This window comes from Callorhinchus milii, unplaced genomic scaffold (genome assembly GCF_018977255.1).
Source record: "Callorhinchus milii isolate IMCB2004 unplaced genomic scaffold, IMCB_Cmil_1.0 Scaffold10, whole genome shotgun sequence".
Taxonomy (NCBI): domain Eukaryota; kingdom Metazoa; phylum Chordata; class Chondrichthyes; order Chimaeriformes; family Callorhinchidae; genus Callorhinchus; species Callorhinchus milii.
The window spans coordinates 13,590,930-13,616,786 of NW_024704751.1; the positions used below are offsets into that span (position 1 = coordinate 13,590,930).

General features: G+C 47.2%; 2 protein-coding genes across 3 annotated transcripts in view; both read left to right on the forward strand.

Moving 5' to 3' along the window:
• Window positions 1-1,896: 1,896 nt before the first annotated feature.
• On the forward strand, window positions 1,897-13,331 carry LOC103179453 (protein FAM76A). The gene is made up of 9 exons (XM_007894752.2): window positions 1,897-2,053; window positions 3,572-3,636; window positions 3,830-3,884; window positions 4,149-4,301; window positions 4,496-4,647; window positions 5,095-5,181; window positions 10,553-10,688; window positions 12,209-12,310; window positions 12,737-13,331. The coding sequence occupies exons 1-9, from the start codon at window positions 1,973-1,975 to the stop codon at window positions 12,824-12,826; spliced, it is 921 nt and encodes a 306-aa protein (XP_007892943.2). The 5' UTR covers window positions 1,897-1,972; the 3' UTR covers window positions 12,827-13,331.
• Window positions 13,332-15,839: 2,508 nt separating this feature from the next.
• The window catches only part of sesn2 (sestrin 2), a 28,684-nt gene continuing 18,666 nt past the window's right edge, over window positions 15,840-25,857 (forward strand). For both annotated transcript variants that reach the window (XM_007894748.2, XM_007894749.2), the window contains exon 1: window positions 15,840-16,263. In XM_007894748.2, the coding sequence (XP_007892939.1) occupies window positions 15,928-16,263 (336 nt within the window). In that variant the 5' untranslated portion in view covers window positions 15,840-15,927. The remainder of the gene's footprint in view (window positions 16,264-25,857) is intronic.

Sequence of the window (25,857 nt, forward strand, 5' to 3'; positions counted from 1 at the left end):
AGTACATCACTGATCTACTCCCCTGTATCTGAAGCTCAAGTACTGGAGCTGTTTCACCTGCACTTTTTAGGAAGAAATGGCTATTGCATATTGTTACCAATTCCAGTATGCGCACTGCAAATCACTTGATTACAAGGAGGCTTGTAGCAGATAATGCAACAGATGCACTGTCTAAAAAGTGCCTTTAGCACGCGAGTCTGCCTACAGTGAGACGGGACATCTAAAACAATACGACTTCCAAGTCAACCCAAGGACCGGCAAAAATATTAATGATAATAATTGACACAGCGCCTTATCACGTAGTTGTGATCCATTGCAAAGTGTTTGTGGGTGAACGGAGGGTGGGAGGGGGGTGTGAAAATCCAACTATATGAATTTTCAGGCCTAACGTGTCCAATAGATTAAAAACAAGCTTTTCATGGCTTTGGGTAGATAATGAGTCCAGGCATTTGCTCAACGGTGCAAACGTCCGTATGTCTCTGGCTCACAGCTGAAGGTTTCTACGATGGTTTCACTCTTGTAAAAAGAACTGACTGCCATAACTGATCACCAGTGAGTTGGCTGATATTTATTTTTTGGCAATGAATGAGTTTCTTTCTGTGCTCATGTGTGGTTTTTTTTTGTACACCGGATTGTAGGAAAGTGCTTGGTCGGATTGCACTGTTATATTTTGATCACTCTTACATAATGCTTGATGATTGCTGGTACGCGGTTGCGTACCACTGATACAGTCTCACTGCTCTGCTGTTTAGCGTGAAGGGTTTTGGCGTGAAAAGATTAAAGATCTGACTTGAACTTAAAACGGCTGTCACCGGGGGGCCTTATTTCCTTCCATTTACCCCTGATTAAATTAAGCTTCAGTTTAAAAATAGCGTGCACAGTTTTGTGCTGCCAGCCCCTCAAGCGGAGAACGAGATGTCCCTCTGCTGGATGCACTGGCGGGAGCGGAGCTGCTGTCGTGGTATCTTCCCCTTTGGCGCGTGTGCGCGGCTGGACATTTGCGTGGGTGCCTGGGGCGGGGCGGTGGGTGGGTGTGTGTGGGGTGGGGGGGGGTGGGGTGGGATAGCATCCCGACCCATTCAAACGGTCCATTGTAAGACAAGAACGCCCCAACTAAGCCGCTTGCTACTTGGACACGGGCTTCCTTTCCCCCCTCTTCTGACGACCCGAAGCGTGCGGCTGTTTTATTGAACTCTTTTTTTAGAGCTCGATCCAAATTTAAGAACAGACGCGAAACTTGACGCCGCGCGAGCGATTGGCGCGGGGGGTGGGGGGGGTGGGGGGGGAGACGCGGGGGTGGAGTGGGGGGGCGTGTGGTGGGGGGCAATAGATCCTTTTTAATCCTCTTTAGTCCATTTTCCAATGGGTTGGAAGCGCTCCGCTGGGGGGGGGTGGGGGGGGGTGGGGTGGGGAGGGAGGTTGACCGGAAAGTGTAGTGACTGCGCTTTTTTTTCCCCCCCCCGGGGACGGAGGGCGGAAGCGGCTAATTTGCCCACAAACAGCCGTGGAGTGAACGGAATTTTTTTTTTCTGGACGGGTTGTGTGTGTGGGTGTGTGTGTGGTGTGTGTGTGGGTGTGTGTGGGGGGTGGGGTGGGCTATGGGGGTGAGAGAGAGGATGGAGGGTCCACCCCCCTCCCCCCCCTCTCTCTCTGCTTGTATTGAGCTGTCAATCAAAGCACAGGCTGACAAAAGGGGGGCGGGGCGAGGCGGCCTTCGGCGCCTGCGCCGTGAGGTGCCGCGGGTCACGCTCGGCGGCAGCTTGACGAGCGCCGGGGGCTTTGTGACGACACGGCCCGACCGACGCGCGGGCCGGCCGACCAATGGGAGCGAGGGGCCCGGCGGCGGGCAGCCAATCGGAGGGGCGGGTGTGAGTGTGGCGGGGGGCGGGTCCAGTCAACTAAGTTTGGTGGCGGGGCGGATGACGTGGGGGAGATGCGCTGACGCACGCGCACTCGCTCCCTCCCACCCATCATGGCCGCTCTGTACGCCTGCACCAAGTGCAACCAGCGCTTCCCCTTCGAGGCGCTGTCCCAGAGCCAGCAGCTGTGCAAGGTGGGTGGGTGCGGGGAGCTGGATGGATGGGTGTGGGGGGGGTGTGCGGGACGGGGGTCGTCGAGGGCGGGACCGAGCGGGTGATGGGAGAGAGAGAGAGAGAGAGAGAGCGCGAGACGTTGAGGTCAGGTGACGCCCTCACGTCAATCAGCGGGGGAGGGAGGGCGGGGCTTAGTTGGGCGGGTTTCACGCCCGATCGGGCGGGTTTCACGCCTGATCGGGCGGGTTTCACGCCCGATGGGGCGGGTTTTTCTGACTGCCCTGTGCGTGAGGACGATGATGATGATGATGATGGTGGTGGTGGTGATGATCATCGTCAACAACAACAACAACAACAACGGCACGATGACAGCTGCACAGCGCCGTTCGCGTCGGGAGGACGTCCCAAGGCGCTGGACGGCGAGCTGGGGTCGGAGGTGGTGGGGGGGGGGGGAGGGGGAGAAGGGAGGGGAAGTGGGGTGGGGGGTGTGGTGGCCGATGGCACGGTCGAAGAGGAGGGTCTTGAGGCGGGACGGGAAGGAGGCTAAGGAGGGGCGAGGAGGGGTGACTGGGGGATGGAGTTCCAGAGGTCGGGGGTTGAGGGTGGGGGGGGGGGGCAGAGTGGCTGCAGGCTCTCCGCCAATGGTGGGGTGGGTGGGTGGTGGGGTGGGTCGGGGGGCCGTGGCGCATAATCCTAATCGTAATCCTCGCATTTGACACGGCGCCTCATCGCGTCCTCCGAGACGTCTCAAAGCGCTTCGCGGGATACACTGTAAAGTGTAGCGACTGTACATTTTGCGGGCGAACCGCCCACAGCGACCAAACTCTTCTTCTCATGTTTTTTTTAAGGGATTATTAACCCCCTCCTCCTCCCCCCCCCCCCCCCTCCCCGAAACCAATCCGCCAATCAACTAACGAGGACCAGGTTTCTACTCGCTGATGTTCCCAGTTATTTACTGACTTCAGTTCTGACGAAGGATCGTGGACCTGAAACGTTGACTCACTCCATATGTACTGTCTGACCTCCTGAGCGACTTCTGTTTTTGTTCCTACTTACTGTAGGTAAACAGAGGCCTGTGTGGGAAGTAAGGAAATTTGATAAAACGCCTTTGGGCGTGTGCCTAATTTTTTATTTGTTTAATTCAAAAGCCACAAAACAAGTATCTCCTCCCTCACACCCCCTTTGAAGACTTTTTCCTACCCAGGCGCCTGTGGAACCTTACCCCGGAAGGCAAAACGTCTTCAGGAAAAGGGGAAAAATAGATTGCACCTTATTTGTCAAATGATAGAATGGGATTTAGTATCTTTGATGGGTTCCCTAGACTATGTGTTTAATATATTGTTATATTGCCATACCTATTCGCCCACGAATATACAGTCAATTCATTTTAGAGTATATTCGATGAAGCGCTTTGAGATGTCTCGAAGCCTTGATAAGGCGCTACATCAAATGCAAGGATTGTTTTTATTGTTATACTGTAATTATTGGATGTTTCACACTTTTCTGAATTCTGCAGTAATCAAATTGTCCTTTCTTAGGAATGCCGAATTGCACATCCCATTGTAAAGTGCACTTATTGCAGATCAGAGTTCCAACAAGAAAGGTAAATACAGACTTATCACTAACCGAACAAAGTTAAAGTATGGCTTTTAATATGTCTGTAGGACATAAGAACCCATAAGCATTCTTCTCTCCTTTAGAGTAGCATAACCTTAGCAATATGTATTTTAACACTTTAATTCAGCTGACTCAACTGAAGTGAATGTAATCTTAAATGCGTTCGTTTTTTTCCCCAGCAAAACCAACACGATATGTAAGAAGTGTGCTCAGAATGTGAAACTGTATGGAACAGTAAGTATGAGTTACAAATGATTTTGTTGATTGGAATTTGTGTTCGATTATTGTCATTTTAACCCAGAAACAAGGATTCACGTGTACAGTAATTTGTGCGCCAGGTGCCTTTATATATCTGATAGAACAGCCAAGACATAATATTTTTACTGAGGGAGTATAATCGCCACCTTAAGAATCGTATTTAAATATTTGGTGGTGACTGGTTATTGTTTTTTCTTCGTTCACAGTAATCTTCTTAATGTCTTTTTTTTCTTTCAAAAGCCCAAACCGTGCCAGTATTGCAATATAATAGCCGCCTTTATTGGAAACAAATGTCAGCGATGTACAAACTCTGAAAAGAAGTACGGTTCACCTCAGACTTGTGAACAGTGCAAACAGCAATGTGCATTTGACCGAAAGGATGATAGGAAAAAGGTAAGTTCTTTAAATGCTATGTAAACTGGCTCCAAGGTATAATGGTGTTTACCACCCGATAGATATCAGCTTTGCTTCGCGCTGTACTGATCACTGATCGTGTGAAACATGCTTCTGATAATACCGTTGCCTCGTTTAGTCTGATCCTCTTTATTAGGCTCATAATAATCCCCACTTGTTTCCCTTGCACGAAGGTTGATGGGAAGTTGCTTTGCTGGCTGTGCACCTTATCATATAAGCGAGTTCTCCAGAAGACCAAAGAGCAACGGAAAAGCCTGAGCTCTTCATCGCACTCATTACAAGAAAAAGAACCATACACCAGACTCATCAGTGCTCATTACAACAGGTATATATAATGGTCGTCGAGTGTGGTATGAAGTGCATCAGGTGATTATAAAGGTGTGCCTAAAGCATTTCCTTCATTTATAGGCCTCTACATTGTAAAGTGTCTCATGTTTAGTTGGATGGGTGTGTTATCTAATGTGGTGTAGTTTGAGAAATCTTGCAGTGTTGCCTTCTCCTATCGTCAGATTTTGCTGGTACTCTTTGCAAACACCCCACCACAAAGCACTTTGACAAGACATGTTTGTAATCTTCCGTTCCAGCCTTATAGCACATTAAGTGGGAATGTTGTGAAACTAAATATCCGTTGCCACCCTGAATGTTGTCCAGTGAGTGCTGCTCCCAGTTGCATACGTACTGTGGTGTGCAAATACATTTTCTGTGTCTTGCAATGTTTTGTGCTGTGGCATTACCTCGGTTTCAAGCTAATCTTTTTGCCTTTTGTCCCCAGTCAGAAGACTTTATCTACATCTTCACTTCAGAATGAAATTCCAAAGAAGAAGCCAAAGTCTGATGGCCTGAGTGCAAATGGAGACAGGTGACTTTTTCTCTGAACACCCCTCAAGTCCCTGAAATTGGAGCATGGGCTGATGTAAACTGTCAGGCTTTATTTGACGACCACAACATCACTTTTGAAATTCCAAGGATTATTCTGTCTGTATGCCTGGACAACAAATGTAGAACCATACCCCAGTAAAAGAGAGAGCACTTGAGAGAGAAAAAAAATGTTGCAAGACAAGCAACTGCTGAGAATCATAGAATATTTCAGCACAGAAGGAGGCCATTTGGCCCATCATGCCTGTGCCGGCTCTTTTGAAGAGCTACCCAATCAGTCCCACTCCCCTGCTCTCCCCACATCCCCATAATAATCCCTCAAGAAAAAAAACAATAATAAATTGGTCACTTCAATTCCACAACCGTTTGTGGGACACTGCTGTGCGCAATTGGCTGCCGTGTTTCGCCCACAAATATAGTTAAATTCACTTTACGGTATATTCTACGAAGCGCTTTGAGACGTCTAGAAGACATGAAAAGCGCTATATCAAATTATTATTATTATCCTTGCAAATTTTTCCTTTTCAAGTACCTATCCAATTCCCTTTTGAAGGTTGCTATTGAATCTGTTTCCACCACCCTTTCAGGCAGTGCATTCCAGACTGTAACAAACCCACAGCAAGTCAATTAGAATCTGAAAGAGGAAACTCGAAGCATTTGGGGCATTACCCATCAAGGTTGATCTATTTTCTCAGATTATGATTGACCTGCTGTTCAGTCTGATTTTCAACTGTTCCAGGTTTTAAATTACATTTCTAAAAAAATACAATTGGGCTGGTCTTTCAACTGGTTTTGGTAACTCAGAAAAGAGGAGGGTGTTGTGTACAGACATGTATCTGTGGTAACAAAATTCTACACCAACACATTGTTTTTGTATCATTTCATTCTTGTATGATTCATTGTCTGTTTCGGAAAAACCCTCTTTTAGTCATCCAGACACTGAGAAAATAATCAGTTGCCTCATTTAAGCTACTCACTAGCACCCAATAGCAACTTCTGTAGAAATTTAGAAGTCAGTGAAGCTTTTGAAACCTTGGTTAAGATCTGGGCAGGTACATTTCTGCCAAAGAAATTGCAACTCATTCTGTTGTCTGTTGATTGAATCCACCGATTGTACCTCTTCAACGCAAAATCTCATAGAGCCATATCTTAGTTCCTTTGCCAGTTTATCTTTGGCCAAAGCACTCCTTCAAATGTACTCGGTTTGTAAGTAGGGGGTGGGCAAAGTGGCTTTGTAGGGTCTGTGCAATCCTTCCTTTGCTTTCAATTATAACTTTATTAGCTATTTGCAAATTTTCACAGTGTCAAATCTGGAGGTGAAAACATCCTGGAAGATTATGAATGGCACCTTGAAAACGACTAGTCGACTAGGTGAGCGCTAGGTGAATTTCTTGGGTAAATGCTGATGACAACTTTATATGTCATGAAGGCTTCTAAATTATTTAATATGGTTATGTAAAGACTGATTAAGGATGCATGAAAAGATAGGGAAAAGTCAGCGCTTCTTTATATTAAAAAAACTAGTTGCAGCTATCTTGAGACCCATCGGGGAAATTGGGAGCACCAGCATTCTGTGCCACAGCAGTGAAGACACTCAATCCTCACACCAACAACATGCATTTAAATAGCGCCCCTCACACAGGGTAGCGTCCCAGAGCACTTGACAGTGGCGGAGCGTGATGCCTAGCCGGGGGGGGAGGGGGAGGTGTCCGTATGCATGATCGAATAGGAATGTCATCAGGCGTGATCTGATGATGGGGAAGATAGGGGCAAGGCTGAGGGATATAGGAAGAGTGTTCCAGAGTTTCGCAGTTTCACCATCGAATTCCTGACCTTAGCTGCACTCTGAAAACATTCCATGGGGAAGAAAGCTCAAAAGAACATCAGTCCTAAGATGCAGCTGCAATTGTCCGGGCATCTGGTGCAGAGCAGTGCAGGCAGACTTAATTGCCAAGATATGCATTGCGTAGGGGGAGATCACACAACATTGAGATTTACCTTTCTAATTGCAGTTTAGTCATTTTTTCTATCCATCAAAATATTTTTTTTTCAAAAACTGCTTCCAAAAGCAGATTTGAGTCCACCTCCTGCCTGGCCTGAATGCAGTCATTTAGAGAATATTTAAAAATATGATCATTTGCATTTAATATGTAGGCAAATCAGTGAATGAGACGGAGTGATCGATTACAATCTGCGCGCGCAAAACAAGCCAGTCTGGTCGTTCATAGCGCTCACCCAGAAGGTAGTAGGCATTAGGAAAATTAATGTGTAGTCAAGCCCTCCTTTTAAGAATAACTTAGTTATAATGTTACACTCACTGGCACCTGAATTATCCTCTTCAATCTGATCTGATACCAAGCGCTTGCCATTGGCACACCAAAGAAAGAAATGGGTGTCTGAGCAGTACTTAATCCACTTTGCTGCATTGCACAAGAGCTGTCAAACTCCCAGACAGTTGTTGAAGTTTGAAGTTAGCTATCTGCTATGTCTTGTGAATTATTATTCTGGCTCATTACGTTACAGTAGGTGCAATACCTCATGGCATCCTTGTGTCCCATCAATGGCTACTGGATAGCAGTCTGGGGGGGGGAGCTCTGATAGGATTTTCCCTTCTTAGCCTAGGAGGCACAGAGGCCAATTGTTGTGCCCCTATTAACGCCAGTACTTCCCTAGCTGAGATAAAGCAATTTGTCATCAGACCAGGAACTTCAACAGACGTTGTTTCATTGTGAGAAAGTTTTTTCTATTCCTATGTCGCAACCAGCTCGCTCGTCATTTTCAAGGTAGACATATTTTTTTGACCCCCCCCACTCCTTTATTTTTCCTTCACAGCTGGCCCGAGGTTGGTATAAGCCATCTGACAGTTTGCAGTAATAATATAATCAACAAAAGAGAAGTCAGATTTAAGCAAATACATGAGTCCCTTTTCTCCTTTTTAGACTAATCTGTTGTAGTCGATTAATATTTTGGGTTGGACTTTTCATCAAAGCTGATGGAGGGTGACACCTGATGTATTAACCTACTCTCTTTCAGATACTAATCCACCTAATGTGGCGTTTCCAACGAGTTTTTGTTCTTGTTTCAGATTTCCAACATTTGCCAGTGTCCCTTTTATCTCTAGATGTTGATGGCATTCACAACTGAGCTGCTGCATTCCTATGTCTAGGTTTGAAATAATCCAAAGCCGTTTTATTTTAACAAAAACCTTGTTTATAGTATTAAATAGTAGCTGAACCTACATGGCTGGCGTTGGACAATGCAACGTCAATAAAAATGATACAATCAAACCACACCTTGTTGGCAGATTTCCAAATGTCAGCAGCTAGAGACAAAACTCTGACATTTGTTTGCTGCCACTGTAGATTGACAGTAAAATTGAAGTCCAAGCTGTCAAATGTATAGGGAAAATCATAGGAATTACAATACAAAAAGGAAGCCATTCAACTCACCGAGCCTCTGATAGTCTTTATCAGCCCTGATCGCTGTACCTTTTATTATTATTATTATAATAATACTTGCATTTGATATAGCGCCTTATCACATCTTTGAGACGTTTCAAAGCTCTTCACAGAACATACTAAGTGGATTGACTGTATATTTTGTGGGCAAATATATATTTAATATTGTTCGGTTGTAGCTTCAACTATGGCAAAGCATTTCATCTTCTAATCACACTACAGCTGGTGTTTTCTACCCTCTGTTGGTGTTTTCAACAAAGGGATGGTTTGAAAATGGTGTGTTAGAGAAATTTGGTCACTCAAGCCATGATTTGTTGTGGGACACTGCTGTGCGTAATTGGCTGTGCGTTTCGCCCACACAATACAGTCATTCCACTTCACAATGAAGTGCTTTGAGACATCTCAATGATGTAATAAGGCACTACATCAAAATGCAAGGGTTCTAATCAATGTGGAGATCTTCTCTTGAAAGCCCCTCTGTGCTACGAATAGACTGGTAGGGTCTTTTGACTCATCTTGGTTTCGGTTTTATAATTTTTACTGTTGCAGGTTTCCTCTATTGTATACACTCAAAGTGCGTACTCAAAAGATCAGCCTTTCTCTAGGTTTTGTTTTAAATCATAGTTAGTTATAGCTTCTCACAATAAAGAGTAAATATTTGGGGGGGGGGGGTGGTGCTCCATTGATTTCCCTTGCACATCACAATGCTTCTGTCATTACTGTTAAGATTTCTGTATACACATTCATTTGCTTGTGTGTTATTATTTTACTGGCGTGTGGAGTTTATTTAGTAAGTCATGTGTGCATGACCTTTTATGCCTGTTTTTTTCTCAGTTGTGTCTTCTGTCCACTTCCTTTTTGTGTTAAACAAAATTATCCACAGATTTACCAATCCTTCCACCACAGACATCCACACTCTCACCACCCCATCTGGTGCATTCATTTCTACAAAGGCTGATGTAACAGCAACCTAATGGGTTAATGTGCTCTGACATTGAATTTATAACCATACCAAGGACAGGGAAAATGGAGCCATTTTATAGGGGGTGTGTTGTCATTCGTGGGTGTAAAACAAAAGTAGTGTAAACAAAACAATTTAGTAATCAGATTTGTGTACTATATGACAACACATTACTCTAAAGTAGAGTTCTGAATGAGAATATTTAAACAGTGATTTCCAATTCACCAGTGTAAATATGGGCTTTGCTTTGTGCGTTCATATTACCCAATGTTCCAGTTGGCTTCAGCAAATCGAAGGATTAATATGGAGTGTGTATGACACAGCAGAGATTAGTCCACGACTGTGTGACGCAATTGGGAATAATGCACGTATTACTTAACGCCCACCACCACACACACTCGCACCTTCTCTCTGTGATGGATAAACTTTTCAGTTTGATTCATTAAATAATAAGGCCTGACGTGTATCAGTGTCTCTTTCTCTTCTGCAAACCCACTCCCGTGCCTCGGACGTACTGAGCCACCAAACATAAGAAAGGACCATGTTTGAAATCTGGTTGCGTAGTAATGGAGATATTACATTTAACAGGCTGAGGGAACTAAAGGTCAACTAGGATTCCCACTTATCTTTAGCTGTCCTATAAACCTTGCTGGAAAGTAGGTTCATGATGAGGTGTTGGGTGAGGATGGCTTGTTTGATGTGCACAATTGAGCCTCAAACATAAGGAATGGCTATATTTGTGACGGATGTATTTGAGACCATTGCCAACTTCAGGAGTAAAGTGGAGAAATGCAATTCACTTGGCAGTATATAGAGACCAATCACTGCCCTGAGAGAATACTGTTTGTTTCCTGCCTCCTGTGTTCTTATTTGACAGTGAGTGAATGGAGTGAATTGTTGTCACAGCCGTCGCTTTCCTCTTTTCTCTGACGCAGTTCTTCTCCGGATCTCGCCCTCGACTCGCCAGGCACCGACCACTTTGTGGTCATCACTCAACTCAAGGAAGAAGTGGCGACACTGAAAAAGATGTTACATCAGAAAGATCAGCAAATACTCGATAAAGAGAAAAAGGTGATATTGATGATAATAATCCTTGCATTTGAAATCGCGCCTTATCAACGACAACAACACCTTGCACTTATATAACGCCCTCCGCGCAGGATAGAGTCTTAAGAGTGTTTATCACGTCTTCGAGACGTCTCGAAGCGTTTCACAGAATATACTGTATTCTTGGGCAAGTTTCCTTACTCCACACAGAGCCTAATAATAATCCCTCCAAAAAACAAAACAATAATAAATTGGTCATTTTCATTCCACGATTATTTGTGGGACACTATTGTGCGCAGTTGGCTGCCGCGTTTCGCCCACAAATATACAGTCAAATCACTTTACAGTATATTCTGTGAAGCGCTTTGAGACGTCTAGAAGACGTGAACAGCGTTATATCAAATGCAAGGATTATTATTACTGTAAAGTGAATTAACTGTATATTTTATGGATGAAAAAAGGTGGATCATATTTAAAACAAATGTGAAGAGCACTATATAAATGCAAGTTGTTGTTGTGGCGGTGAGAGTGGGGCGAATGTAGGACTCCTTGCCTGAAGGAAAAAAGCACCAGTGTATTTAAGAGAGAAAATTGCTGCATTCACAAGGGAGAAGGGAGTAGAGTGGTGTTGGAGGGGTGGGGCTCATGTGGAGTGTAACACTGACACAGATTAATTGGGTCAAATTGTTTACTTGAGACCCGACTGAAGAAATCTGGGTGTGAATCATGACCTAACCAACGTAGCGTGTCAGAAGTCACTGTTCTGCGTTACCATGACTCTGCAACTTGTTTTATTTGTGATTCACTTCCTGCGCACGTCTTTCCTTCTCTACAAATTCTACAAAGTCAGTAAAACCACAGTTGAACTTGGCGGAGGTTGGGAAAAATGAAAGGTGTGTGTCTGGTCAAGAGCCCATCATATGCACCATTTGGGACCCCCTAACTATGGTTCGTTACTGATAATTAGACGGAAACCCATGTGGGGAATCATGCGAAATGCAAATTAGCCACAGCACTAACCCAACACTCCTTCCATCAGGAGTTATGCTGTTTCTATTGTACCACACTCTTCCTGTACTCTTTACTTTCTTTTTCTCACTCTTATTTATCTGTGTTGTTCTGTCTTTATATATAGTATCTGACTTTCTCTCTTTAAGTTTCTATTTCCATGACTTGCTTTCTCTTCCTCAAGCTTTTCTTTCTCTCGCTCGCTCTATCTCACACTAAATTGCTCAGTAAAGACACGTAGGGTCCTGTTTCACAATTGTGTTGAGTTGTGTCACATACATGTGAACCTTGTGGGTTTTTTTTTCTGGCCTTGCACGAATGCACATAAACTGACATCTGGATAGCCACGCTTGCAGAGTTGTTCTTTTGCGTTGTTTTTGTATTTCGCTTTAGATTTGTTTGATTGTGTGTGTGTGTCTGTCCGCTATCAGTTTTTCTACCTTAAAGAGATGTAACAAATTTGGTTATTTCAAGAAAATTTTATGAATTGTTTTGTACTGATTTACAGTATAAATGTGGTTCTGTTTTATCTGAAGATTACTGAGCTCAAAGCTGAGTTTCAGTACCAAGAATCGCAAATGAGATTGAAGATAAATCAGGTCGAGAAAGTGCACAAGGAAGCGCTGGATCAATTGCAGGTGGGTTTTTAAGCGCTCCGAGACGCGGACCCGCGTGAAGGGAGCTATATACATTCAAGTTATTGTTGTTTTAATTCAAAAATCCTCATTGTACTTGTACTCCTGACACATTGGAAATATCCCTTTGTGGGAACCACTCAGTGGCTCAGGTAACTTGCTGAGTTTCCGCACCCTCTGCACATCACCTGCAGTGGCCGAGCCTTCTTATCCCACACCCCAAATATCTAGACTCCCTCCCTGTACCACTGCATCACCCCCCCCCCCCACCACCACCACCGTCTCTTTCTGTCTTTTAAATCCTGCCTCAAATCCTACTTTTCGAAAGTGCCTAAGAAATTTAGTGCTGTGTCTGTAATCCATCATATACTGTGTAAACAAAACCTGAGGAAGTGGAGTCATGCGGTTATGTTTTGATGTCTTCCACAGACAAAGAACAGAGATCTTCTGAAGCAAGTTGCAACCCTGTCTAAAGGCAAGAAACCAGACAAATGTGGAGCCACTGTTACTTCACCATAATGTATTAACTCCTACCCGGCCAAGCATTGTAAAAAGAACTTGTGGATGAAGTGGGGCATTGTTCAGTGCTGTGCACGTCTTTTATAAAATAAGAAAATCCATATTTTTGCCCTCGATCACATAGCATCGACACTTTGTATATTGGTTGAATGACCTCAGTTTGTTGAGCCATCCCATGTTTTAGCCAGCCTGAAGGGATTAAAACCAGGGTAGTAACTCTTCCAATGCGTTTTTTCCCCTAATTTGATGTGTTAACGGTGGTAAAGTCAGCAAGAGTGTCAAATTTTGATACACGATTCTTTTAGCTTTGTCTTTGTACTCGTGCCATGAAAGAAATATTACCGTAACAACATTGGGTTTCCAATGGTTTGTTTCACTTTTTACAGCCATTTTTAAAAGCTGTCTGTAAAGTGTTGTACAGTTTATATATGTATAGTGAGTGGTGCGTATGTTTTTGTATGAACTTGTTAGCTAACTTCTCATTAAAATATTTCATAGATGTGCATTTCTTTATTATCATTTGCTTAGGCCTAGTTAACCATTTTTGTTTTGAATTGATTGTACCGGTGTGACTTTTCGGGTTGAACTCAGGGGAACTTTCATATCTCCTTTCGAATGTGCTTCGATTCTGTGATATTTTTATTTCTCCAGCGCACTATTTGGCAAGTCTCAGGCAACTTTTGAACATTTCCCAATTTAAAACATTCCAGCAAAGCAATTTGACGACAGCCCCAGTCGGTGAACAAGACAGCCTAAATACATTAAAAACACCTAGTTTTAGGACAGCACTGGGTGGAGTGTGAAGACCTCTGCTTTTGCTTCTGGTAAACTTCTGGAATAAAACCTTTGCAGCATTCTCACCCATTTTCCACTCTTGACTTACTCCCCTTAAACCTCCCCTGGTGTGCTGGAGTGTTTGCATCATTTGTCTTTCAGGAACTCGTTTCCTTAATCATTCTTCCATTTGTGACCAGACATCGAGTGAGCAAGGCTATTACACGCGGAGAAGGTAAGATTACAGTAGAGATCTTGCAGTAGGGGCTCACTAGCTACTGCAGTCAGCCCGAGGAAGCTTGGACCAGTTGTAACATGCCCCCAAAGCACCGTGCCTGAGATTTGCTAACAGCACAGATAGGAGTCGCAAACCTTTCTGGTGTTTGTGGCTCATTACGTTCACTGAACCAATTTGGGTGTGGGGGGGTTGGGGTGGGAAGAGGGTGGGGGGTGAAATCCTTCAATTGTAAATTGATCCTAAATTTGTAGAATATAACTTCTTGTACGATTTATGAATGAAAGAAAGTACTGGTCAAAATTATACCATGTTTAGCAACATGTTTGTCTGTCTTGACCAGCGACACCCAGTAAAGGCAACCGGGTTTAACATCAGGTCCAAAGGACGGCAACTCTGACAATGCGCCACCCACCCCCAGCGCTGCATTGGGATGTCAGCCTGGTCTACATGAGTTGGAAATTCTGACCGGGTGGGGGGGTGGGGGGGGGATTGTCTGACTGACTGCCACACACGTTTCGCCCACGAAATACACAAGTCAAATCCCTTGAGACCAGTGGCCAGGAGGTGGGTGGGGGGGGAGGGTATAGCAGAGAGACCAGTGGCCAGGAGGTGGGTGGGGTGGGGGGAGAGGAGAGAGACCAGTGGCCAGGAGGAGGATGGGGGGGAGGGTATAGCAGAGAGACCAGTGGCCAGGAGGAGGAGGTGGGTGGGATGGGGGGGGGGTGTAGACCAGTGGCCAGGAGGAGGAGGAGGATGGGGGGGGGGGGGGTAGACCAGTGGCCAGGAGGAGGAGGATGGAGGGGGGGGGGTAGACCAGTGACCAGGAGGAGGAGGAGGATGGGGGGGTAGACCAGTGGCCAGGAGGAGGAGGATGGGGGGGGGGGGGTAGACCAGTGGCCAGGAGGAGGAGGATGGAGGGGGGGGGGGTAGACCAGTGGCCAGGAGGAGGAGGATGGGGGGGTAGACCAGTGGCCAGGAGGAGGAGGATGGGGGGGGGGGGGGTAGACCAGTGGCCAGGAGGAGGAGGAGGAGGTGGTGGGTGGGTGGAGTGCAGTCAGTGGCTTGGGCGGCGCGGGGCGCGCCGGGAGGCGTAGTTCGCCGGTTCCGCGGCTGCGCGGTGGCGGGCGGGGGAGCGGACTCCAAGTCCCAGCGCGCACCGCGCGCGGCCCCGCCCACCTGCGGGGCTACAAAAAAAAAGTTGCATCAGCTGTGCTCAACGTTCTGACTGTCACCCGCGCCCGAGAGCCCCTGTGCACCGGGTGTTTATTGCAGGCGGGTATTTATTTAATTTTTTTTTGGGGGTGTGTGGGTGGGGAGAGGGGGGGGAATCGTCGCAATATTACCCCCACACCCACCTACCCCCTAACTTTCCTCCCCACTCACCCACCCACTCGCTTCAACTCAACCCCAACCCCCACCACCTTTTTTTTAAAAAAAGAAAAAATATGACATTAATACCCCCCCCCACCGCCCCCCCCCCCCCATCCCACACCCCACACCCCCCCACCCCCCCCACCGTGGCAATGATTCTCCTGACAGCTGAGCAGTGAGTGTGGCGACCAAACACCAGAGGCTGAGGCTGGAGAGCGAGAGGAGGGGGCGGTGGGGGCGACTGACCTTTCTCTCTCTCTCTCTCTCTCTCGGTTAGAGAGTTGCAATTTAACACTCTCTCTCCCCCCCCCCCCCCATCACTCCCCCCACACTCCCCCCCATCACTCCCCCCACACTCCCCCCCATCACTCCCCCACACTCCCCACTCCCCCCTTTGAAGTCGTCTGCGGTGGATCGCGCAGTGCAACTCAGCAAACGATAGAGTGTTGCACCGTTTCCTGTGTGTTCTGCCTCCACTTCGTCAACTGCAGTCCCAGTCTCGGATCCCTCTCGAATTGGCTGTTGCCTAAGATTGGTATTATTATTTTATTAACTCTTGGCTTGTTTCCACTGTAAAGTGTAGTGACTGTGTTTGGCTCAGGGGGTGGTGGTGGGTAGGTGGGTGGGTGGGTGGGGGGCGATCTTGTCTTAAAAGAGGCAGGAGAAGGCGGTGGTGAACGGACCCCACCCACGACCCCCCCCATCGGAACCGCTTTGAATGTCGATGGACCGGGATCCCATCGGCCGAGCCGCGCGTCCCGACCGAGCAGATGACCGCTCCTGCGATGTCAGGAAATGGACCGACATGATTTGCAGCCGGGAGGAGGGAAGCCGAGCCGCGGGGATGGACGGCGTCGCCGGCGCTGTCCTGGGTTGGATCGAGGCGGTCGGAGCTGGGAACTCCAGGCCGGCCGGTGACCAGCGCCCCGAGCCGGCAAATACCCAACCCTCGCCTGAACTCGAACGACTGCTGCTCCTCCTGCTGAGGTTGGCCAACAGTTGTCCTTTCGGCGACATCCGAGAGAGGAGTGCACACATTCTGCAAACTGCGCTGGTAAGTGTGATGGGGCAAAGCCAACCCCAACCCCCTCCCCTCTCTCCCCCCCACCCCCGCCCCCCCCACCACCACCACCCACAAAACAATCACTCGTGCAGTCGGTGTGTTTTTGACGTGAGGGGTGCTATATAAATTCTTGTTGTTGTGGTTCAAGGGCTCTGGGACGTTACCCTCGGGAGGGGTGCTATGCAAATCAAGTTGTTGTGTCTCTTTAAAGTGGAGATTGGTTTTGTACTGTCACTGTTTACAAGTCGCCACTTCAAAGACAGTTCGTTGAAACTAAAATTAGTTTGGATTTCTTATTTGGCTTTGGTCATTTTGTCAGAATCGCCGATTCTAGAAGGCAAAACTCTGTGGTGGCAATTTTCGCACTGCGGGGTTTTTTTTTTTGTTTTTATTCTGTGAAGGTTTCGGACCACTGATTAACACATACAAGGTCAAGACAATTACGACTGCAGTGAACTCTGTACAAACTCTAATCTCTGTGGCGTTAGTTACGAAGTGTTTTATATTAAACCTCAGATTAAAAAAAAAACATCTGGCTTTATGGATTAGCAAGCATCATAACCTTCTCTGTTTACAAATTTAGCAAGAAATTGGCTTGCAAGTAGCAACTATGGCAATGTCTGCCCCACTTTCCACTATCGGATGGTGTGTCTAGAAGGTGTTAAACAACAACTTGCATTTATATAGTGTCTTTTAGCGCTCCGAGACACTATCCTGAGTGAAGGGCAGTACAATATTCGGTATATTACTGCGTGATAATCCTTACATTTGAAATGGCGCCTTTCACGTCAAAGAGGATTTTCAAAGTGTTTCACAGGATTTGCAAACAAAGCAATTAAAAGGAGAACTTTCTCCGAATCTTTGAATCATGTAGTCAAATGTAACTTGTCAGAATGGTAGAGCCCTTCCAGCAGGGATTCTGCAAAGAACCAGTCAGACCACATTGGCAGTACAGCATTCAATTGTGGTCCCAAAGCCCGAAACAACACCTATCACATCGGAGAGGGTGCAGGGACGAGCAACAAAGTTCGTGGCCGGTTCAGAAAGTTTGAGCAACGAGGAAAGATGAGATGAGCTTTATTATTAATAATAATAATAATCCTTTCATTTGATATCACGCCGTAACACGTCTTCGGGATGTCTCAAAGCGCTTCATAGAATATACTCTAAAGTGAATTGACTGAATGAGAAAACGCCCACAAAATTTGTCAAGTCCAAAGAAAGGGTGGTTTCGTATTTGTTCTGCCTCAGTCAGTCTAGAGTAACTAACAGGTAAATGAAGTTATTCTTTATTGTGAAGCAGATCACTAGGTCAGTGAACTAACGACCAGATATGTATTTCACTTCTGTGGAAGGTCAGAGATCTTTCAAGTGCAAGCGCTTCGGAATGCTACCCCGTGTGAAGGGCGCCATATATATATATATATAGTTCTGTGGAACAGGACAGGATCTGCAAGAGGTGTGGTCTGGAATGCTGAATATACTGTCTGCTTCAGGAAGTATTTCAAGCAGTTGTATGGACCGGGAGGCCTGGTTTTCTTCTGTTCATAGGGATACAGGGAAGGGAATAATAAAGTTTGATGGCGGAGCATGAACAACAACAACTTGCATGCATATAGCGCCCCTCACGCGGGACGCGCTCCGAGATGCTCTCCTGTGTGAAGGGCGCTGTATAAATGCAAGTCGTTGTGGTGGTTGTTGATGGCGATGGTGGCCGTCTATCAGGCGCAGAGATGATTTGCTTTTTGATGCGATTGCACTGAAAGTTCAAACACGTGACACTCCGAAAGCCCATTGGATAAATGAACAACCGTTGACTGGCAGTGTCGAGGGAAATTTGAGCCAGAGGCTGTGCCATCAGACTCAGCGATCTAGACTGGAGAGGAGAAAACAAGTTGGGAGTTTCCGCTTCTGATTTCTATCTAGCGACCAGAGTCCAAATATGTACATGTGTTGCTGAATCGGACTTTGGTGAGTGGGTTGTGATGTCCTTCCAATAAAACAGTGTGTCCACGCTCACAGAGAAGACTTTCACTTTGATTCATTACCTCTGGGCTGCCTACACACGAACACTGCCCCCCTCGCTCTCACAGCATCTGTAAAAGATAATTTAACACTTCGGATGAGGTCCTTTAGGAAGAATGGTGCATATCATCCACTTCATGTGCTTTTATTTCATGTCCCCACCATTGGCGGTAAAGCTTTCAGCCTATCTCCCACGGTCCACACTCTCTGGAACTCCATCCCCAAATTCATCCAACTGCCCATCTCCGTCATCTCTTTCGAGGTATGTCTCGAGACCTTCCTCTTTGACCGCGCTTTCAGAGCACCTTTCCCATCCCCACCACCTCGGCTGCCACCCCAAGCTCAGGTGCCCAGCCAGAATTGTTAACCGTTATGGGGATGCCCTCCAGACCTACTTCCCTTCCCAGCCTTCCTTCTCGACCCTGTCCTTGTGTGATGGCAAACCGCAGGCACATTATCTCGTTATTAGCTAAACATTGCACCGATAATTTTCTGAGAAGCCTCCCCCAGCCCGCCCGCGGGCTCGGAGTCAGTGCCATGTTGTTGTTGTCAACATTTTGGCTAAGGATTACAAAGGTCTCTTTCTTTCTGGCTCTTGCTGCCTGGGAATGTCCCAGATTTTAATTTCTTCCTTCTAGGTTTAAAAAGAATATCGTATGCCCACAAAATACGCAGTCATTGGCTGCATGGATCAGGGTTGGCTTGGTAATGTATGGAGATGTTTACGTCCAATGTTATTGGTTTCTTGTGGATCTACATGCCGTTGGGTCATGTTCTGTCTCCTGACCAACACTTGTCTATGGTTTCCCCATGAGCAAAATGACTAAGCCAAAATGTGCTGCTTCCTTCTTTTGGAAGCGACTGCTTAACCGATGGGTAGCAAATGGCTTGAGCAAAATCAATAGGTTTTCAGTAAGCGGGAGTGATTTTTCCATCCCCACTGGATACGTTACTCCCGAGACTTTCTCCTGTGTGAAGGCTGCTATAGTTGTTGCTGTTGTTGTTTGCACTCAGTTCCAGTTAAGTTAGTTAAACTAGTTTAAAAGAAACTAGCGAACTTTTGCCCATTAAACTGGGCGAGTGCCTTTCTGAGTTGCTGTGAGCACCAAGTTCCTGTGGGTGGTAGCAATGTGGAGCTGGTGGGAGTCGTCCGAGGTCTGAACACCACCGCCTGGAGGCCGCGGGGCGAACCACAGGGTTAAAGCACGGAACAATCTTCTGGGTTTGATTAAACTTTTCCTTGTTGCGCTCATGTACGCAGCAAAGGAACCTGAGTTCAAAGGCAGGACCCCAAAAGGCCATGCCAAAGACGGCAATGGAGTCCTGTAGCTCAGTGGTTAGAGCACTCGCTTTGCAAGTGAGAGACCTGAGTTCAATTCCAGGCAGAGGGCGAAACCTTGGGCAAGTTTCCTTACTCCACACAGAGCCCTAATAATAAACCCTCCAAAACCAAAAACAATAATAAATTGGTCATTTTCAATCCACGACTGTTTGTGGGACATTGCTGTGCGCAATTGGCCGCCGCGTTCGCCCACAAATATACAGTCAATTCACTTTACAGTGTGTTCTGCGAAGCGCTTTGGGACGTCCTCCCGACGTGAAAAGCGCTATATCAAATGCAGGATTATTATTATATTATTAGAGTGAAATAAAGCATTAGTGATCCTTATTTGCAGCGCGGTGCCACAAGCCCCAGAAGCTCTCCGAGACACTACACCGCAAGTTGGTGGTGGTGGTGGTGCAGCAGAAACCAGAAAGTTGTGGGTTCCAATCCCGGCTTGAACCCGGGTCAGCAAAACAGTCACTGCTGTCACTGAACCCTGCTGGCGTGTGTGTGCGCGTGTGGTGGTGCGCGCGCGCGTGTGTGTGTGCGTGTGCACAGATGGATAAGCAGGTGAGAGCAATATCTGAGATTTTACTAACAACAACTTGCACTTACACAGCGCCCCTCACACGGGGCGGCGGCGTCCCGGAGCGCTTTACTCTGGGGCGCTTCTACTGAACGATCCAAACTGCTGCGGGGCTGAATGGCCCGTTTCCGTGCTGTAAATCTCTGTGTAGTAATAATAACGCTCGCCTTTGATAACAGCGCCTCATCACGTCTTCGAGACGTCTCAAGGCGTTTCGCAGGATACGCTGTAAAGTGAATTGACTGTGTATTTCGCAGGGGGAAATTTAATTATCTAGGAATATTCACGATCAAATTTTTCTCCCAACGCTCCAGTGTGTGTCCGCCTGTATCTTTCTGTCTGTGTGCATGTTTCCCTGCCCCCACCCCCCTCAATTATTCACTCTACGACTGGGTTCACGTCAGCGCAGATCTATTCGCTTGCTGCTAAGGGACATGTGCATTTGACCCGTTTTGGTTATGTGTAAATAATCAAAATTCTTGAGTGACATGTGAAATATTACTGTGGAGTTTTAATTACTAACAAAACGTGGTTATACAATATCCAGCAAAGTTTACTGCGGGTCGCTCGAGGGAGGGCTTTGACATAGCGACTGTAAAAGCACAAAAATCTCCCAAGGTTATTAAATGGAATGAAGCATTCAGGTAACTGGAGTCTGAACATTGGTATGGAATGAGACGTGCAAACAATGACTGTTCTATGATAATAATTCATGCATTTGATACAGCGCCTTATCACGACTTCGAGACGTCTCAAAGCGCTTCACACAATATACTGTGAAGTGAAATGGCTGTATATTGTGTGGGCGAAACGCGGCAGCCAATTGCGCACAGCGGCGTCCCCACAAACAGTTCGTGGATTGAGTAACCAAGTTATTATTTGTTTTTTGGAAGGGATTATTCCCCCCGGAAACGCGATCCGCCTATGCACTAACAATCAGGTTCATACTTACCGCTGGGTAAACAGGGGCGTGTTGGAGTAAGGAAACTTACTTAAGTGACTATGTATTTTGTCAGCGTATTTAAGCGTACAGAGACCTGCGTCTAAGCTCATTCGTGCGTCCCCACCCCCGCCTCCCCCCCCCCCCCCCCCAAAAAAAAAGCATTTAACGTCCTGAAGTTTCTTTCATTCAAATGGTTATTAAAGCAGAAATATAAAATGGGATCAGCGGGCTGGAACCGCTTACAATTAGATTCAGCTGGGATTTAGTGTTGACATTGCCTCCGAATTGAATTCCGTAGCTTTTATGAGCAGTGTCTGGTTCACAATAAAGGTTGAATTTGCCGTCTTAAGGAGCGTCAAGTTCCCCCGTTCCCTTGATGCCCCTCTTTTCCTCTCCTGTACACTGTAGCTGGTCAACTATGTAAGCAGGATCAAAAGCCATTATATAAACGGTTGCTCCTGGCTGATTTCGATGAATGCGCTCGGTAACAAAAATATATATCCATCAGCCTTCCTCCTGTGCGTGTACAACTGTCCCAAAGCAGGTTACCTGACGTAGGATGTTCATGTCACACCGTAACCTTCCCAACTGGCCCGACCCATCCTGAGCTGGACTTAAAACCTCACACATTGGAGGCGATGCATACCTTTGTGTGACTCCTTAAGATAATAATCCCAGCAGTTCAAAGAGCTTTGAGGTACCTGCTGTCCAAATGGAGTGACGGTGTATTTTGTAGGCAAAGGCAAACACAAAAGCTACATTGTGGAGTCCAGGGCGAAACCTTGGGCAAGTTTCCTTACTCCACACGCCTAATAATAATAATCCCTCCAAAACAACAAAACAATAATAAATTGGTCGTTTTCAATCCACGACTGTTTGCGGGGACGCCGCTGTACGCAAGTGGCTGCCGCGTTTCGCCCACAAATATACGGTCAATTCACTTTACAGCGTCTTCTATTTGTGCACAGCAAGTTGTTTTTTTTTTTTGTCAGACGAGTGTCTGACACCTGCAGAAACCCATCACCGTTGCTTAACAGCATCCAAACACAGCTGAGAATTCCATGCATCCCATCTACACATGGAAATCCCAGAGATAGATTAATGGAATGCTCTCTCTCTCTCTCTCTCTCTCTCCTCGGAGGGATGTATCTTGCTTACCTAAGTCTGGAAGGTATTAGGCGCAGGTTGGCAAGAGCCGAGGCTTGCGGGTCGTTGGCGGGGATGGGGGCGGGGAGCCCAGAGTGTGCGTTGGGCGTAACCGCCAACAGCGAAGAAGTGACTGACCAGTTCATGAGGACTGTGGGCCGGAGGGTCGGAGCAACCAGGAGAAACTCTTTTCGAGTTGTGTTTAATGTCACGACTGGCGACCGACCGACCGCCTTAGCCCGACAGTTAGGGCACATGCGGAGACTAGGTGAGGTCATAAATCACCGGTTTATAACCACAGCAGATGCGAGAGGGCGGTGACACTGACAAGCCGGGAGTGGGGTGAGGTGTGGGGGGCCGTGTGGAGGTGGGGCAAGGAGGGGGTGGGTTTCAGTGTCTATTTTTCCAATTTCCTTCTTCTCTTCCGCCTCAAAGCCTCCGCTGTGATAATCTCGTTCCTCACTCAGTCATCACGTGGCTGGATACTGGGCAATCTGTTACGCACCGTCATGGGATCTTTTACTGCCCTCGTCCTGCGCCGGAGGGTCAGCCTGAACTCGGATGAAAGTATCGCGAGCGCTGGCGTTGAGAGCATTGTAACGGCTGGAGAAGAATTAACGTCCAGTCCGCTCCAGCTGCCTCAGGCTATCTCGGTTGCACTGTAATGCCGAGCGTCGGCTGGTTGGTGGGTTGTCATGTTACAAGAGCTGAGGGTGGTGGTGACGTGACCAGGCAGAGCCGTGCGGTTCTGAGTCATTCAGAGTAGGAGGATTGCTGTTCAGTTGTTGGTCTACCAGGTTAGCTGATCTCAGTTGAGCAGCACAATTGGATCCGAGAGGATAAGAAACTGCCTTTGGCTTCCTCCCCCCCTCCCATCCCCACTGCAATGATTGAATAACTTGTCGACACGTCCAGCCTCCCGACATTCGCTCCCAAAGCACACAGTCCAAGCCACTCGACAGCGTACCCTGTGAAGGGCTTTGAGACGTCTCGATGATGTAAAAGGTGCCGTGTCTGTCCTTGCATTTGGTTACAGCGCCTTATCACGTCGTTTCAACATTGAGAGTTTTGCCCGGGGTCTGGGGCCAACCTTCCTCCCATTAAACTTTACCTCGCGGCTGTTTGTGGGAGAAGGTTGTCTGTGTGCGGTTATGCAATTTAAAGTCGTCGTTGATATGGTAGAATGCTATGAAATGTTATCGAACGTTAAAATGCATTTGGAACTCTCCCCCACCCCCCCAATCCCTCCGCCTTGCCCTTGCCCCCTCCCCCATCCCCTCTTTTAGACAATACAAGCAATACAAAATGACATTTGTATAGCGATGGACACTCAGGGATTTGGACCTTCCTTTTCAACCGTGCCTACGGTCACCTCCCCCGGCTTGGCCACTGTTAAGTGCTCCGAGACCATAGGCCGCTATACAACAGCAACAAAATGACATCTATAGAGCGCCTTTCGCGTCGGGAGGACGTCCCAAAGCGCTGAACAGTCAGGTGTCGGGGCCCGAGCATGGGGGAGGGATGGTGTAGGGGTGAGGGAAGGCAGAGAGGTGGGAGGGAGACCAAAGGCACGATCAAAGAGGAAGGTCTTGAGACCGGACGTGAAGGAGGCGAGGGAGGAAGCGAGGCCAAGGGACCGTGGGATGGAGTTCCAAACTGTGGGGGCAGAGAGGCTGAAAGCCCGGCCACCGATGGTTGGGCGGGAGACATGGAGCAGACCGGAGCCCGATGAACGGAGGGACCGGGCAGGTTGGTGGGGAGTCAGCAGGTCAGAGAGGTAGGAGGGGGTGAGGCCACGGATGGCCTTAAAGGTGAGGACGAGGATCTTGAACTCAATCCTCTGGGGGAATGGGGAACCAGTGGAGTCGGGCGAGGGTGGGAGTGATGGGATCACGGAGCCCGGCGCGTGAGAGTACACGAGCTGCAGAGTTTTGGATGGTATATAAATGCAAGTGGTTGTTGTAAAAGGTTCCTGTTGAGTATTTGCACCATTCCCCTGTCTGAGAGCAGCTGCTGCCCTCTTTGACTAAAGCTGTGTAGGTTGTTCACGAGCACCTGTTTCTTAACGTATTGGGAATTGCTTATCTAACGACCAGCCCAGTAAAACAGCCACCGCGGGGCTTACAGACAATGAGATAATCCCCTCCCACCCTTTTATGCAGTGTTTGCTCATTGATCGAAGGAATTGGTGAGAGCGAAGCGTGGAGAGAGCCAACAGATGCTCAAGGCAGTAATTGATTTGGAGTTACGACTGGATAAATGTTCAATGTGCAATGGTTTTAATTAAACTTTACTCCCCAAACACACACACACACCCTACCCCTCTCCCCCCCTCAAACCAAGGCTACTAGGCTTAGTTCTTAGCTAAGTTTTGTTTAGCTGCACTTCAAGCAATCTACGCGGCTTTTGCAGGCAAGATTTGTGTTAATGTCATGAAAAGAGATGGTGCATTTCCGGTGCAATTTTAGCAGTGTGTGGGTGGTCCACACGTGTCCTCGTGTGTCTGTTTGTGTGTGTGTGTGTGTTTCCATTCTTTTTGCACTGTGATCAGGCCTAACGTGCACCTGGAGTAACATGTAGACTTCTGTGGAGTCCTGTAGCTCAGTGGTTAGAGCACTCGTTTTGCAAGTGAGAGACCTGAGTTCAATTCCAGGCAGAGGGCGAAACTTTGGGCAAGTTTCCTTATTCCACACAGAGCCTAATAATAATCCCTCCAAAACCCCAAAACAATAATAAATTGGTCATTTTCAATCTACGACTGTTTGTGGGACATTGCTGTGCGCCATTGGCTGCCGCGTTCGCCCACAAATATACAGTCAATTCACTTTACAGTGTGTTCTGTGAAGCGCTGTGGGACGTCCTCCCGACGTGAAAAGCGCTATATCAAATGCAAGGATTATTATTATTATTATTCTGGGTTCACTGTGCCTGGGCTGTTAGAGAACACGAGAGAGGGGAGTAAGGCGGTTGAATCTCAGTGTTGCAGAGTGAGCTGTCAGGAACAACAAGATAACTCCTTCATTCCGAGAGGAGACTCTTGAGAGGGTAAAAGATTCCTATACGTCACTGCTCACCCTCTCATACACAGCGCCTTGTTTTTTTTTACACACCGTGGAACCCTGTAGCTCAGTGGTTAGAGCGCTCGACCCCCAAGCCAGAGGACCTGGGTTTAATTCCCGGGCAGGGCGAAACGTTGGGCAAGTTTCCTTACTCCACACGCCTCCTGTTTACCAGTCGATCGGCGGATCACTTTTCCGGGGCGGGGTGGGGGGGGTAACAATTGCCTTCAAAAAAACCCGACCAGGCGCAATTGGCTGCCGAGTTTCGCCCACAAAATATACAGTCGAATTCATTCACTTTACAGTATATTTTCTGAAGCGCTTTGAGACGTCTCAAAGGCGCGATCCGGCGCTGTATCGAACGCGAGGGTTATTGTCGTTATTATCTGGATCGGGAACGACGCGAGTCGAGGATCAGAGCTCGCTGCTTTGTGGGCTATGGATCCGCAGGGCGAGAGACTTGCTGGCGTCCTCTCGCGAGCTGACAAACCCTCTCACCCAT